General features: G+C 45.5%; 1 protein-coding gene across 1 annotated transcript in view; it reads right to left on the minus strand.

Moving 5' to 3' along the window:
• ush2a (Usher syndrome 2A (autosomal recessive, mild)) overlaps positions 1 to 17749 on the minus strand; it is a 456140-nt gene that overhangs the window by 45591 nt on the left and 392800 nt on the right. The window contains exons 65-69 of the mRNA XM_042330430.1: positions 11922 to 12079; positions 9792 to 9950; positions 6896 to 7058; positions 4830 to 5047; positions 4597 to 4733 (exon numbers count right to left, since the gene is read on the minus strand). Coding sequence (XP_042186364.1) covers positions 4597 to 4733; positions 4830 to 5047; positions 6896 to 7058; positions 9792 to 9950; positions 11922 to 12079 — 835 coding nt within the window. The remainder of the gene's footprint in view (positions 1 to 4596; positions 4734 to 4829; positions 5048 to 6895; positions 7059 to 9791; positions 9951 to 11921; positions 12080 to 17749) is intronic.

The following is a 17749-nucleotide window of genomic DNA, read 5'->3' on the forward strand; positions in this document are numbered from 1 at the left end:
AATGATGCAGAAAAATTAATCCATGCTTTTGTCACTTCTAGGTTAGACTACTGCAATGCTCTACTTTCCGGCTACCCGGATAAAGCACTAAATAAACTTCAGTTGGTGCTAAATACGGCTGCTAGAATCCTGACTAGAACCAAAAAATTTGATCATATTACTCCAGTGCTAGCCTCTCTACACTGGCTTCCTGTCAAAGCAAGGGCTGATTTCAAGGTTTTACTGCTAACCTACAAAGCATTACATGGGCTTGCTCCTACCTATCTCTCTGATTTGGTCCTGCCGTACATACCTACCCGTACGCTACGGTCACAAGACGGAGGCCTCCTAATTGTCCCTAGAATTTCTAAGCAAACAGCTGGAGGCAGGGCTTTCTCCTATAGAGCTACATTTTTATGGAACGGTCTGCCTACCCATGTCAGAGACGCAAACTCGGTCTCAACCTTTAAGTCTTTACTGAAGACTCATCTCTTCAGTGGGTCATATGATTGAGTGTAGTCTGGCCCAGGAGTGGGAAGGTGAACGGAAAGGCTCTGGAGCAACGAACCGCCCTTGCTGTCTCTGCCTGGCCGGTTCCCCTATTCCCACTGGGATTCTCTGCCTCTAACCCTATTACAGGGGCTGAGTCACTGGCTTACTGGGGCTCTCTCATGCCGTTCCTGGAAGGGGTGTGTCACCTGAGTGGGTTGATTCACTGATGTGGTCATCCTGTCTGGGATGGCGCCCCCCCTTGGGTTGTGCCATGGCGGAGATCTTTGTGGGCTATACTCGGCCCTGTCTCAGGATGGTAAGTTGGTGGTTGAAGATATCCCTCTAGTGGTGTGGGGGCTGTGCTTTGGCAAAGTGGGTGGGGTTATATCCTTCCTGTTTGGCCCTGTCCGGGGGTGTCCTCGGATGGGTCCGCAGTGTATCCTGACCCCTCCTGTCTCAGCCTCCAGTATTTATGCTGCAGTAGTTTATGTGTCGGGGGGGCTAGGGTCAGTTTGTTATATCTGGAGTACTTCTAATCTAACTGTGCGTTCTCTAATTCTCTCCGTCTCTCTCTCGGAGGACCTGAGCCCTAGGACCATGCCCCAGGATTACCTGACATGATGACTCCTTGCTGTCCCCAGTCCACCTGGCCGTGCTGCTGCTCCAGTTTCAACTGTTCTGCCTTCTTATTATTCGAACATGCTGATCATTTATGAACATTTGAACATCTTGGCCATGTTCTGTTATAATCTCCACCCAGCACAGCCAGAAGAGGACTGGCCACCCCACATATGCTCTCTCTAATTCTCTCTTTTTTTCTCTCTCTCGGAGGACCTGAGCCTAGGACCATGCCCCAGGACTACCTGACATGATGACTCCTTGCTGTCCCCAGTCCATCTGACCGTGCTGCTGCTCCAGTTTCAACTGTTCTGCCTTATTATTATACGACCATGCTGGTCATTTATGAACATTTGAACATCTTGGCCATGTTCTGTTATAATCTCCACCCGGCACAGCCAGAAGAGGACTGGCCACCCCACATAGCCTGGTTCCTCTCTAGGTTTCTTCCTAGGTTTTGGCCTTTCTAGGGAGTTTTTCCTAGCCACCGTGCTTCTACACCTGCATTGCTTGCTGTTTGGGGTTTTAGGCTGGGTTTCTGTACAGCACTTTGAGTTATCAGCTGATGTACGAAGGGCTATATAAATAAATTTGATTTGATTTGAGAGAGATGGAGAGAGGCAGAGAGAGGAGGAGAGAGGAGGAGAGCGATAGAGAGAGTTGGAGAGAGGAGGAGAGAGATGGAGAGAGGCAGAGAGAGGAGGAGAGAGATGGAGAGAGGCAGAGAGAGGAGGAGAGAGGAGGAGAGAGGAGGAGAGAGGAGGAGAGAGTTGGAGAGAGTTGGAGAGAGATGGAGAGAGGAGGAGAGAGATGGAGAGAGGCAGAGAGAGGAGGAGAGAGGAGGAGAGAGATGGAGAGAGTTGGAGAGAGATGGAGAGAGTTGGAGAGAGTTGGAGAGAGATAGAGAGAGATAGAGAGAGATAGAGAGAGATGGAGAGAGAGCGAGAGGAGGAGAGAGTTGGAGAGAGCTGGAGAGAGATGGAGAGAGGCAGAGAGAGGAGGAGAGAGATGGAGCGAGATGGAGATAGAGGGAGAGAAAGGGAGAGAGGAGGAGAGAGATGGGGAGAGATGGAGAGAGGAGGAGAGAGATGGAGAGAGGAGGAGAGAAATTAACAAAAACAAATGTTGAACTAATTTAAATAGGTTGGTGGAGTTTTTTATGCTAATTGAAGAGAAAGGGAGAGAGGATGAGAGAGGAGGAGAGAGATGAGAGAGAGGGGGAGAGGAGGAGAAAGATGGAGAGAGAGGGAGAGAGGAAGAGAGAGTTGGAGAGAGATGGAGAAAGAGGAGAGAGATGGAGAGAGGAAGAGAGAGTTGGAGAGATGGGGAGAGAGGAAGAGAGAGTTGGAGAGAGATGGAGAAAGAGGAGAGAGATGGAGAGAGGAAGAGGGAGATGGAGAGAGAGAGGAGAGAGGAAGAGAGAGGAGGAGAGAGATGGAGCGAGATGGAGATAGAGGGAGAGAAAGGGAGAGAGGAGGAGAGAGATGGAGAGAGGAGGAGAGAGATGGAGAGAGGAGGAGAGAAATTAACAAAAACAAATGTTGAACTAATTTAAATAGGTTGGTGGAGTTTTTTATGCTAATTGAAGAGAAAGGGAGAGAGGATGAGAGAGGAGGAGAACGAGGAGAGAGATGGAGAGAGGAAGAGAGAGTGGGAGAGAGATGGAGAGAGAGTGAGAGAGAAGGAGAGAGATGAGAGACATGGAGAGGAGGAGAGAGATTGAGAGAGGAATAGAGAGTTGGAGAGAGATGGAGAGAGAGGGAGAGAGGAGGAGAGAGATGAGAGAGAGGGGGAGAGGAGGAGAAAGATGGAGAGAGAGGGAGAGAGGAAGAGAGAGTTGGAGAGAGATGGAGAAAGAGGAGAGAGATGGAGAGAGGAAGAGAGAGTTGGAGAGATGGGGAGAGAGGAAGAGAGAGTTGGAGAGAGATGGAGAAAGAGGGAGAGAGGAAGAGAGAGGAGGAGAGAGATGGAGAGAGAGGGAGAGAGGAAGAGAGAGATGGAGAGAGGATGAGTGAGAAAATGTTAGAGTGTTAGAACAAAGAAAACAAATACGGAGTAGAGAATCAACTTGTGATTAGTGAACAGTTGTCTACAGTAAGATCAATAGACAGCAGAGTGTGGAGTCCACAGAGAAACAGGTGTGATAGCATAAGGCCAGAGGTAGAGAGCTACGATCCCAACCTCCCAAACCCGGCCCCCAGCCAAAAGACCCATCTGCGGCCTCACACACAGACATTTATTTTTATTTTTATTTAACCTTTATTTAACTAGGCAAGTCAGTTAAGAACAAATTATAATTTACAATGACGGCCTACCCCGGCCAAACCCTAATGATGCTGGGCCAATTGTGCGCCGCCTTATGGGACTCCCAATCCCGGCGGGTTGTGATACAGCCTGGAATCGAACCAGGGTCTGTAGCACACACACCAGTGGAACAGAGATGATTTCATGAACATTCAAAAACATTAGTGTGATTTGTAACCTTGCCTGAAGACTTGTCTTAGCTCCTGGCACTAATGCCTTGGCTTTAGCTCAGAGGATTAACACAGTCTTGTGTCTATTTTTGTCTCAGTGAGCGACTGAGACTGACTTCACACACCCATTGTCACAAATGACCGTGGCGGCATTCTGGCCGCTCCACATCAATGAAAAACACACACACACACACACACACACACACACACACACACACACACACACACACACACACACACACACACACACACACACACACACACACACCATATCAATGAGGTGAAAGGTCTGTATTTACATTCTGTATTAATTATGAATGACAACACAAAGGTCAGAGGGCGAGAAAACAGGATGTTTAAAGCAGCTATATATCTATATACTCCACCCTTTTCCATTGTTCTCGCTCTCTCTCTTTCTCATCCTCTCTCTCTTCCATTAAGAAAAAAACATATGAATTCCACATGTGAACATGTGAATTGTTCCAAAAACACGTTTTCATGTGATCTTATGTGAAGTTAATGTAATAACATGTGACAACATGTAAAGCAACATGTGATCAATGACAATCCATGACAACGGCATCTTGGTGAAAGTGATGGTATATACTGTAGGTTGACACACACACACAGAGCTTTGAGCGGTGGCGTGGTGTGCTGAGGGGATAATATCACTGAGAGGCGTTGGCATGGCGATCTACTGATGTCAGGCTGTTTACTGAGCTGCCAGGTTACATTTAGACTGGCTGACAGGCAGCAAGGGAGGATCTGTGTGTGTGTGTGTGTGTGTGTGTGTGTTTGTGTGTGTTTGTGAAAGGCACATTTAGAGGTATTCTCCATGTGGGAGCGTTGGAGCAGACTTGGCGTGGAGGTGGAGGATTGTGGGAAGGGCCCTGGAGGACAGGAGCCCCTGGCTGTGTGTGTGTGCCTGCAGGCCCCTTCACTGGCAAACAGATGGCACCAGCACCACAGGCTGTGACCAACACATGCACGCAATGATAATACAGACACGCATGCATATCGTGTCTTGTCTTACCGGTACTGTCAACGCAATAATAGTAGAGGTGTTAAGTGTGGGGTCTGTGGGCTGTTTTCTGTACACCAGGCGATACTGTGAAATCCTTCCATTGGGTTGTCCAGGCTGTGTCCAGTTCAACTGTACTGAGTATGCACCTGCAAACACACAAACAGATATTACACACAGTGAGAATAACATAGGAAGTCAAACGTCACCTTTTCTTCCCTCCCTCTATTTCATCTCTCACTCACTCGTCGGTGTGACAATAGGAGGAGCAATGTCCTCTGGACCCGCCTCCATGGTGACAGCTGAAGCCCATTGGCTGCGAGCAGAGCCGCGGGAGTTGTGGGCATGTACACTGTACTGGTATTGTCTGAAGGGCTGGAGGGCGTCGCTGGCGTCGATAAAATCTAGCGGCCCATTGGACCAGATAAACACCAACAGCTCCTCCTGCGTCCCTATTGGTCGCCTGGCAGGAAACAGGAAGAGCAAGTGAGTTACGCTAACTAACCCTGAGGTTCATCTCTAAGCCGTAGTTACAACTTGAGAGAGAAATAGAAAGCAATAGGAGAAGGGTTAAAAGATGGCAATGAAAAGAAGAGAGAGAGGGGAGGAGAAGAAGCGAAATGGGGCAAGAGGATGGTAGTCTCTAATCATTCCAACTGCATCAAAACAACATTGCACACGTGTGTCTTGGTTCACAATATACATCTAAACTACAGCTGGACTTGATGACATAGCTCAAAACACCCCTCTACCCCATCCTCCAACTGTGTGTCTCCATTAGAAACCTATGGATCTCAGAATCACAGATGCACTGAAGTCCCCAAAGTCTATAGCAAGCCCCCTATACATACTGTATTAAGTGAGAGAGTCAGACAGTGTGTGTTTGGTCATGCTAAGCATGATCTGAATGCTCAACTGTACTCCTTCCTCTGGGATGAACTTCTCCTACTGAATTTAAGTAACTCCAATTTTGGTTTACCAAAGTCTGACTCCTTGTGTGGATGTGAAGTTAGGATTCTTCCCTCAGCCTATATGCTAATGATGTTTCCACAGGACTTATCAAGGCTTAGATACTCTCTGACCCTGCCTACAGATACCACTGGTCAACAACACACACTTGACCTTGACCACAGGCAAACACACGTAGACAAACACACACACACATGCACACACACAGGCAGACACATGGGTGCACGCCATTTCCAGCTACAATAGTCATTTACAACATTAACAATGTTTACACTGTATTTCTGATCAATTTGATGTTATTTTAATGGACCAATGTGCTTTTCTTTCAAAAACAAGGACATTTCTAAGTGACCCCAAACTTTTGCACGGTAGTGTACGTATTCCAGACGGACTAAACGCAAACACGACACACACCAACACACATACAAAGCAGATTAGAAAGTCTCCCCTTAATCTGAATTACATTGTAAACTAAGAGGTGCATGATGATGTTATTACTATGATGGTATTACCTGTGTATGAATGGTTATTGTCTGTGTACGAATGGTTATTGCCTGTGTATGAATGGTTATTACCTGTATATGAATGGTTATTACCTGTGTATGAATGTTATTACCTGTGTATGAATGTTATTACCTGTATATGAATGGTTATTACCTGTGTATGTATGTTATTACCTGTGTATGAATGGTTATTACCTGTGTATGAATGGATATTACCTGTGTATGAATGGTTACTACCTGTGTATGAATGGTTATTACCTGTGTATGAATGGTTATTACATGTGTATGAATGTTATTACCTGTGTATGGATGTTATTACCTGTGTATGAATGTTATTACCTGTGTACGAATGGTTATTACCAGCGTACGACTGGTTATTGTCCGTGTATGAATGGTTATTGTCTGTGTACGAATGCTTATTACCTGTGTATGAATGATTATTACCTGTGTATGAATGTTATTACCTTTGTATGAATGTTATTACCTTTGTATGAATGTTATTGCCTTTGTATGAATGTTATTACCTGTGTATGAATGTTATTACCTGTGTATGAATGGTTATTACCTGTGTATGAATGTTATAGCCTTTGTATGAATGTTATTGCCTTTGTAATAGTTATAGATAATAACCATTTATACACAGGTAATAACCATTTATACAAAGGTAGTAGCCTTTGTATGAATGGTTATAACTGTGTATGACTGGTTATTGCCTGTGTATGAATGGTTATTGCCTGTGTATGAATAGTTATTACCTTTGTATGAATGGTTATTACCTTTGTACAAATGGCTATTACCTGTGTATGAATGGTTATTATCTGTGTATGAATGGTTATTACCTGTGTATGAAGTATGAGGTGATGAGTCCATTGGGCTTGTGGGGGGGGTTCCAGCAGACCTGGATGACTGTGGCTCCTGCTGCTGTCACTGTGGGGGGGTCCATGTCCTCTGGAGGGGCCTCAGAGGTACGGACATACACCCCCTCACCCAACCCACACCCATCTGACATGGAGAGACATGGACAGAAATGGAGCGACATGGAAAGACATGCAGAGACATGGAGAGAAATGGAGAGACATGGAGAGAAATGGAGAGACATGGAGAGAAATGGAGAGACATGCAGAGACATGGAGAGACATGCAGAGACATGGAGAGACATGCAGAGACATGGAGAGACATGCAGAGACATGGAGAGACATGGAGAGACATGCAGAGACATGCAGAGACATGGAGAGAAATGGAGAGACATGGAGAGACATGCAGAGACATGGAGAGAAATGGAGAGACATGCAGAGACATGGAGAGACATGGAGAGACATGCAGAGACATGGAGAGATATTGAGAGACATGGAGAGAAATGGAGAGAGACATGGAGAGACATGCAGAGACATGGAGAGAAATGGAGAGACATGGAGAGACATGCAGAGACATGGAGAGAAATGGAGAGACATGGAGAGACATGCAGAGACATGGAGAGATATTGAGAGACATGGAGAGACATGGAGAGAGATGGAGAGACATGGAGTGACATGGAGAGAAATGGAGAGACATGCAGAGACATGGACAGACATGCAGAGACATGGAGAGACATGCAGAGACATGGAGAGACATGCAGAGACATGGAGAGACATGCAGAGACATGGAGAGACATGGAGAGACATGGAGAGACATGCAGAGACATGGAGAGAAATGGAGAGACATGCAGAGACATGCAGAGACATGGAGAGACATGCAGAGACATGGAGAGATATTGAGAGACATGGAGAGAAATGGAGAGAGACATGGAGAGACATGCAGAGACATGGAGAGAAATGGAGAGACATGGAGAGACATGCAGAGACATGGAGAGAAATGGAGAGACATGGAGAGACATGGAGAGATATTGAGAGACATGGAGAGACATGGAGAGAGATGGAGAGACATGGAGTGACATGGAGAGAAATGGAGAGACATGGAGAGACATGCAGAGACATGGACAGACATGCAGAGACATGGAGAGACATGCAGAGACATGGAGAGACATGGACAGACATGGAGAGACATGGAGAGACATGCAGAGACATGGAGAGACATGGAGAGAAATGGAGAGACATGGAGAGACATGCAGATACATGGAGAGAGATGGAGAGACATGCAGAGACATGCAGAGACATGGAGAGACATGCAGAGACATGGAGTGACATGGAGAGACATGGAGAGACATGCAGAGACATGGAGAGACATGCAGAGACATGGAGAGACATGCAGAGACATGGAGAGACATGGAGAGACATGGACAGACATGGAGAGACATGGAGAGACATGCAGAGACATGGAGAGACATGCAGAGACATGGACATACATGCAGAGACATGCAGAGACATGGAGAGACATGCAGAGACATGCAGAGACATGGAGAGAAATGGAGAGACATGGAGAGACATGCAGAGACATGGAGAGAAATGGAGAGACATGCAGAGACATGGAGAGACATGGAGAGACATGCAGAGACATGGAGAGAAATGGAGAGACATGCAGAGACATGGAGAGAAATGGAGAGAAATGGAGAGACATGCAGAGACATGGAGAGACATGGAGAGACATGCAGAGACATGGAGAGAAATGGAGAGACATGGAGAGAAATGGAGAGACATGCAGAGACATGGAGAGACATGGAGAGAAATGGAGAGACATGGAGAGAAATGGAGAGACATGGAGAGAAATGGAGAGACATGCAGAGACATGGAGAGAAATGGAGAGACATGGAGAGAAATGGAGAGACATGAAGAGACATGGAGAGACATGCAGAGAAATGGAGAGACATGGAGAGACATGGAGAGAAATGGAGCGACACGGAGAGACATGGAGAGACATGGAGAGACATGGAGAGATATTGAGAGACATGGAGAGAAATGGAGAGACATGGAGAGACATGGAGAGAGATGGAGAGACATGGAGTGACATGGAGCGTCATGGAGAGAAATGGAGCGACATGGAGCGTCATGGAGAGAAATGGAGCGACATGGAGAGACATGGAGAGACATGCAGAGAAATGGAGAGACATGGAGAGAAATGGAGAGACATGGAGAGACATGCAGAGACATGGACAGACATGCAGAGACATGGAGAGACATGCAGAGACATGGACAGACATGCAGAGACATGGAGAGACATGCAGAGACATGGAGAGACATGCAGAGACATGGAGAGAAATGGAGAGACATGGAGAGAAATGGAGAGACATGGAGAGACATGGAGAGACATGCAGAGACATGGAGAGACATGCAGAGACATGGAGAGACATGGAGAGAAATGGAGAGACATGGAGAGAAATGGAGAGACATGCAGAGACATGGAGAGACATGGAGAGAAATGGAGAGACATGGAGAGACATGCAGAGACATGGAGAGACATGCAGAGACATGGAGAGACATGGAGAGAAATGGAGAGACATGGAGAGAAATGGAGAGACATGGACAGACATGCAGAGACATGGAGAGAAATGGAGAGACATGGAGAGACATGCAGAGACATGTAGAGAAATGGAGAGACATGCAGAGACATGGAGTGAAATGGAGAGACATAGAGAGAAATGGAGAGACATGGAGAGAAATGGAGAGAGGGGGGGAGAACAAAGAAGACAGAATTACCAAGTTGTGTTCTAAATACTTGATAAGATGAGTTAACTACGCATAATTAAGTATAAAACACTCTGTCTCTCAAGGTAGTCTGTCATTGATCATTCCCAGTCCATACCGGCTTGGCAGGCCTGCACTCTGATGTGGTACTGGGTGTAGGGGTCTAACCCAGACACACTGAGGTACTGTTCCCGTCCCACCGTACGCATCACAGACCTGGCACTTCCTGGATTCAACAGGATGTTGTAGTATAGAGGAAGACTGGTGTTGAACACACCTGAGAGAGGGAGAGTGAGAGAGAGAATGAGAGCGAGAGAGGGAGAGAATGTGAGAGAGAACGAGAGAGAGCATTCTTACTTTGTATTCCCATGACAACTCTCCTGTGTTTTGAATGCAATGTGGCTAGCTAGCAAAGTAACTCACAGATAAATATTGAGATGTGGTTCTCTATTAGAAAGGCCCTACATGCAAAATACGGTTTGTGCGATGGGAGACTAAAAAACCAGGGTGTGCTGGTTCTGTTCCATTGATCAATGCTCTCTGATTTATCCTGCCTTTGGCCACGGACGCTCCCACACGTTGGATTTACTACGGCATTGTGGGTAATTTAGTAGGATCTGAACATGGTCAGATGGTCAAGGGGACAGTGCATCACAGAGAGACTGGTATTGATGTGCACAGAGAGACAATGAACAGTCAGGACCAAGACATAACTGTCTGTATGCAGAGAGGTGGGAGGAGATATGGGAGGTCAGGGCATGATGCATCACCTCTCACCCTCTGTGTACCAATTCTTTATAAGGATCCCCAATACGTCTATGTATGTGTGTGTGGTTGTGTGTGCATCTGTGACTGTTTGGATGTGTGTGTATGCGGGCTTTGACTATGATTGTCTGCCTGAAGTAATCCATCTATAAATATTATCTTCTCATTATGTGTGTTTACTATGAGAGGGGCCTGAAATAGCTCACAGACATATCCATAGGCAGGCTATTCTAGAGTCATTACAGGTTGATTCTAAAAGAGGGGAAGTATTGCCTGGTCTCTCACGCTTGGTTAGGCTGCTGGACCCAGGGTTTGGAGTGTGTGTGTGTGTGTGTCTGTACGAGCATATGTGATTATTTGCGTGCGTTTAAGCATGTGCGTGTGTGTGTGTGTGTGTGTGGAGGAGGGGTAATTATGTGCAGGGGTAATGTGTGTGTGTGTGCGTGTGAAGGGGGGTAAATATGTGCAGAGGTAATGTGTGTGTGTGTGGAGGGGGTAATTATGTGCAGGGGTAATGTGTGTGTGTGTGCGTGTGGAGGGGGGTAATTATGTGCGGGGGTAATGTGTGTGTGTGTGTGTGGGGGGTAATGTGTGTGTGTGTGTGACAGATCGCTACTGAAGGGTCTCTCCTGGCTGCTGTGGCTGCCATTACCCCTGATCAGGCTCTGTGTGGAGTTGAAAGTGGGGAAGTGTAACGCTGCTGATTAGTTATAAATAATAGAACTTAAGAAGAGCTCCCATTGAACCTCTGAGGCAGCCTGGCACAGATCAAAGTACTAATACGGGCAAGGTGTGTGTGTGTGTGTGTGTGTGTGTGTGTGTGTGTCTCAGCAGAAGGCTACATCTGCTGAGGGAGAAAGCTATGAGGAAAGGTGAATAATTTAAATGTTTCATTTGTTAAGATAATCAGGCCATTCTCAATGCATCCTGGAACTCATGAATGTTGAATGACCTATCTGCCTATAGTTGGTGTGAATTATGGAAAGGTACCTCTGATGGGAATATGAACAAATTGTGTGTCTGTGTGTGCGTGTGTGTTTGTGTGTGTGTGCGTGTGTGTCTGTGTGTTTGTGTGTGTGTGCGTGTGTGTCTGTGTGTGCGTGTGTGTTTGTGTGTGTGGAGGCAGAGACTCGTGGATTAGGGACATGAGACCGAGGTCACAAACAGCCTTATTGAGAGGTTGGGTCACATTTCTTTTATCATAGCCATGTTACATAAAGCGTATAAGAGCCTACAGGACCCGAGCCACTACCCATTGGTGGACCACTGCATTAGGGAAGTCTTTCCCACATCATAGGTGAGGGAAGCCTGACTCCAGTCCAGATAATATGTACTTCAGCCAACTCCTGAATATTGCTGTCATGCCAGTCGTATATGGCATGACAATGAACCAACATGCCAGTGACCTGGCTGAAACACATACATATTTGGACAACCAGATAAGGGGAGTAGCGGGTAGACAGAGAGGGGGGTAGTCACTGACCTGGGGGTGTCCAGGAGACGAAGAGAGAGCGGGGGCCAAACACGGTGACGTTATGAGGGGGCGGGACTCCCAGAGGGGAGGAGACTGGTGTCTGGACGACGTACCTGCTACTCAAACCACTACCGCCCCCGGTACTGGCCTCCAACACATACACATACCTGAGAGGGAGGAAGGGAGAGAGTCTGTAGTGTTACACGATGGGAAAACACAGAGACACACACAGAGACACAGAGACACAGAGACACACACAGAGACACAGAGACACACACAGAGACACAGAGACACACACAGAGACACAGAGACACACACAGAGACACAGATACACACACAGAGACACAGAGACACAGACACACATACAGACATAGCCACAGAGACACAGACACACATACAGACATAGCCACAGAGACACAGAGACACAGACACACAGAGACACAGAGACACACACAGAGACACAGAGACACAGACACACATACAGACATAGCCACAGAGAAGCGGTCCAACACATTTTTTCTTCAGATTATATATTATTTACTGTAAACTGAGTGAACAAAACATTAAGGACACCTTCCATTTTGCCCTCAGAACAGCCTCAATTCGTTGGGGCATGGACTCTACAAAGAGTGGAAAGCATTCCACAGGGATGCTGGCCTATGTTGACTTCAATGCTTCCCACAGTTTGATACACTGCCGATTTGCAGGTTTTCCTACTTACAAAGCATGTAGAGGTCTGTCATTTTTTATCATAGGTACGCTTCAACTGTGAGAGACGGAATCTAAAACAAAAATCCAGAAAATCACATTGTATGATTTTAGAGTAATTAATTTGCATTTTATTGCATGACACAAGTAACTTAATATTTGGTACAGAAACCTTTGTTTGCAATTACAGAGATCATACGTTTCCTGTAGTTCTTGACCAGTGTCACGCCCTGGTCTTAGTATTTTGTGTTTTCTTTATTATTTTGGTCAGGCCAAGGTTTGACATGGGTTATTTATGTGGTGTGTTTTGTCTTGGGGTTTTTGTAGGTAAATGGGATTGCGGTTAGTGGGGTTGTCTAGATAAGTCTATGGTTGCCTGGAGTGGTTCTCAATCAGAGGCAGGTGGTTATCTTTGTCTCTGATTGGGAACCATATTTAGGCAGCCATATTCTTTGAGTGTTTCGTGGGTGATTGTTTCTGTCTCTGTGTTAGTTTGCACCAGAATAGGTTGTTTAGGTTTTCACGTTACTTTTATTGTTTTGTATTGTTCGTGTTTATCTTTTATTAAACATGTATCGAAATAACCACGCTGCATTTTGGTCCGCCTCTCCTTCACTGGAAGAAAACCTTCACAACCAGGTTTGCACACACTGCAGCAGGTATTTTGGCCCCCTCCTCCATACAGACCATATCCAGATCCTTCAGGTTTCGGGGCTGTCACTGGGCAATACGGACTTTCAGCTCCCCCCAAAGATTTTCTATTGGGTTCAGGTCTGGAGACTGGCTAGGCCACTTCAGGACCTTGAGATGCTTCTTACTGTGCCACTCCTTAATTGCCATGCTGGAAGACCCAGCCACGACCCATCTTCAATGCTCTTACTGAGGGAAGGGGGTTGTTGGCCTAGATCTTGCGATACATGGCCCCATCCATCCTCCCCTCAATACGGTGCAGTCGTCCTGCACCCTTTGCAGAAAAGCATCCCCAAAGAATGATGTTTCCACCTCCATGCTTCACGGTTGGGATGGTGTTCTTGGGGTTGTACTCATCCTTCTTCTTCCTCCAAACACGGCGAGTGGAGTTTAGACCAAAAAGCTCTATTTTTGTCTCATCAGAACACATGACCTTCTCCCGTTCCTCCTTTGGATCATCCAGATGGTCATTGGCAAACTTCAGATGGGCCTGGACCTGCGCTGGCTTGAGCAGGGGGACCTTGCGTGCGCTGTAGGATTTTAATCCATGATGGCGTAGTGTGTTACTAATGGTTTTCTTTGAGACTGTGGTCCCAGCTCTCTTCAGGTCATTGACCAGGTCCTTCCGTGTAGTTCTGTGCTGATCCCTCACCTTCCTCATGATCATTGATGCCCCACGAGGTGAGATCTTGCATGGAGCCCCAGACCGAGGGTGTTTGACCGTCATCTTGAACTTCTTCCATTTTCTAATAATTGCGCCAACAGTTGTTGCCTTCTCACCAAGCTGCTTGCCTATTGTCCTGTGGCCCATCCCAGCCTTGTGCAGGTCAACAATTTTATCCATGATGTCCTTACACAGCTCTCTGGTCTTGGCCATTGTGGAGATGTTGGAGTCTGTTTGATTGAGTGTGTGGACAGGTGTCTTTTATACAGGTAACGAGTTCAAACAGGTGCAGTTAATACAGGTAATGAGAGGAGAACAGGAGGGATTCTTAAAGAAAAACTAACAGGTCTGTGAGAGCTGGAATTCTTACTGGTTGGTAGGTGATCAAATACTTATGTCATGCAATAAAATGCAAATGAATTACTTACAAATAATACAATGTGATTTTCTGGATTTTTGTTTTAGATTCCGTCTCACAGTTGAAGCGTACCTATGATAAAAATAACAGACCTCTACATGCTTTGTACGTAGGAAAACCTGCAAAATCGGCAGTGTATCAAATACTTGTTCTCCCCACTGTATACACAATCCATGTCTCAATTGTCTTAAAAATCATTCTTGAACCAGTCTCCTCTTCATCATCTACACAGATTGAAGTGGATTTAACAAGTGACATCAATAGGGGATCATGGCTTTCACCTGGTCAGTGTGATGGAAAGAGCAGGTGTTCTTAATGTTTTGTGCACAGTGTATATACACCGAATAAGAATATAAACGCAACATGCAACAAAGGTTTTACTGAGTTACAGTTCATATGAGGAAATGAGGCCATAATCTATGGATTTCACATGACTGGGAATACAGATATGCATCTGTTGGTCACAAAAATAAGAAGGTGCGTGGATCAGAAAACCAGTCAGTATCTGGTGTGACCACCATGCCTCATGCAGCGTGACACATCTTGATCAGCAGGTTGATTGTGGCCTGTGGAATGTTGTCTCACTCCTCTTCAATGGCTGTGCGAAGTTGCTGGATATTGGCGGGAACTGGAACACGCTGCTGTACACGTCTAATTAAATGCGTACCCCTGAGAGGACTATTCACCAGCTGCCCCCTTATATCCACACCATAAAGACTATCCTAATTTCCTGCATATGACTGTGCGTGCCTGTAATAATGTGACGCACTTAGAGAAGGCCTCCAAAGCCTCACACACACACATTCATGACATCAGAAGACATATTAGCCTTTAAAAGGCGGAGGGTCGTGGGTGTTCAGGCATACATAAGCTGTGTAAGTGGGATACATTTAACATTGAAAGCCTTTAATTCTCTATAAAGTCCACACACACACATTAATAACTGTACATTAGCTATTGTTCCAGGCAGCTTTAAACAGGCCCATTACCAGATACGTAGAGGGTTAGACCAGCACACTGAAACACATTAAAACCACTGATTTGTCACTCAGTCACATGTTTCATATAGATACTGCAATAATATCACACAGAGAGGAGGGAGGGAGAGAGAGAGAGAGAGAGAGGAGGGAGAGAGAGAGAGAGAAAGAGAGGAGAGAGAAATATATATAGAGAGAGAGAGATGAGGAGGGAGAGAGAGAGAGAGAGAGAGGGAAAGAGAGAGAGAGAGAGAGAGGAGGGAGAGAGAGAGAGAGGAGGGAGAGCGAGAGAGAGAGGGAGGGAGGGAGGGAGACAGTAAATATAGAGAGAGTTTATAGTAGCACAGTTCAGGGAGAAAGCAGCACTTTTCCAACGATATTGGTAAAGTGAAATGTGTGAGTGTATATGTGTGTGAGTTCCCGAGGGGGCTGACTGGGGGGAGAGGTTAATACCCCAGTCATCACAGACACTTCCTTCTCTGGTGAGGTAAGTGACAGCTAATCAACATTGTCATAAATAATCAATGACCATCGAGCAGACCACTTTACACAAACACGCACGCACAGTGCACAGCTAAATCAAGAGAAGAGAGGGAAAGAGGAAGAGAAGAGAGGGGGAATGGGAACATTTTAGAAAAGGGGAGAGGGGTTGGGACAGGAATGCCTCCTTGTAGGTTATCTGGAATTACAAAGTGTGTGTGTGTTATCAGGAGTTAGGAAAACATTTAGTCACACATGTCTCTTCTCCCAGAGGATGGGAGGTCAACAAACAGAGGGATGAGGGATGGGGAAGAGGATAAGAGGTGGGGAGGAGAGGATAGGAGGATGTATGTCAGGAAAATATGTCAAATACACAACTGTTCTTGCAAACATAAACCCTTGACTGATCTTTCGCTGTGGCATTATTGTGAGATGAGTGTATTCTCCCATACAGTAGGTACTGAACACATAGCCACTTCGCCTTCAGTTGTATTTGCCTGTCTATACAGTTCTCCTCATCATCTAGTCAATGTCAACTCCAGATAAGAGCTCTCAAACAGGGCAAAATAACTAATACATTGGAGAGCAACGTGACAGTTAATGTCATTTCAATTAAACTAAATTTAACTCAACTCAGACTGATCTCCAGCTCCACAAAGAAACTAAATTTAACTGAACTCAGAGCTCAGACTGATCTCAAGCTCCAAAATGGAACAGAATTTTAACTAAACTCAGACTGATCTCAAGCTCCACAATGAAACTAAATTTAACTGAACTCAGAGCTCAGACTGATCTCAAGCTCCAAAATGGAACAGAATTTTAACTAAACTCAGACTGATCTCAAGCTCCACAATGAAACTAAATTTGAACTAAACTCAGACTGATCTCTAGCTCCACAATGAAACTAAATTTGAACTAAACTCAGACTGATCTCTAGCTCCACAATGAAACTAAATTTGAACTAAACTCAGACTGATCTCTAGCTCCACAATGAAACTAAATTTGAACTAAACTCAGACTGATCTCTAGCTCCACAATGAAACTAAATTTGAACTAAACTCAGACTGATCTCTAGCTCCACAATGAAACTAAATTTGAACTAAACTCAGACTGATCTCTAGCTCCACAATGAAACTAAATTTGAACTAAACTCAGACTGATCTCTAGCTCCACAATGAAACTAAATTTGAACTAAACTCAGACTGATCTCTAGCTCCACAATGAAACTAAATTTGAACTAAACTCAGACTGATCTCTAGCTCCACAATGAAACTAAATTTGAACTAAACTCAGACTGATCTCTAGCTCCACAATGAAACTAAATTTGAACTAAACTCAGACTGATCTCTAGCTCCATAAAGAAACTAAGAATGATGCAAGGTCTCACTATACATTTCCTGTTAGTGTCTTTAAACTGAACCACATGCAATCTCACAAAGACTAACATTGATGAATGAAGCTTGAATAAAAATAAATGAATAAATAAAAGTGTGAGAGATGATCAGATTGAGCCTGGCGGTGTGTTGTGTGTTTGATCATGCCTGCCTCATCTGTCACACAGCAGTCAAATATTGAATCATTCAATTACACAAACACATGTGAGACCTGAGACAAAGACAGATAGAATGAGTGAGCGTGCAAGAGAGAGAGAGAGAGAATAACATGGCTGGACTGATAGGATAGGCTTTATTATCATGACCCTGACGCACAGAGCAGACATCATAGTGGAGGGCATCCTGACACAGAGCAGACATCAGAGTGGAGGGCATCCTGACACACTGAGCAGACATAATAGTGGAGGGCATCCTGACACAGAGCAGACATCATAGTGGAGGGCATCCTGACACAGAGCAGACATCATAGTGGAGGGCATCCTGACACAGAGCAGACATCATGGTGG

This window comes from Oncorhynchus tshawytscha, linkage group LG11, assembly GCF_018296145.1.
Source record: "Oncorhynchus tshawytscha isolate Ot180627B linkage group LG11, Otsh_v2.0, whole genome shotgun sequence".
NCBI classification, from domain to species: Eukaryota; Metazoa; Chordata; class Actinopteri; order Salmoniformes; family Salmonidae; genus Oncorhynchus; species Oncorhynchus tshawytscha.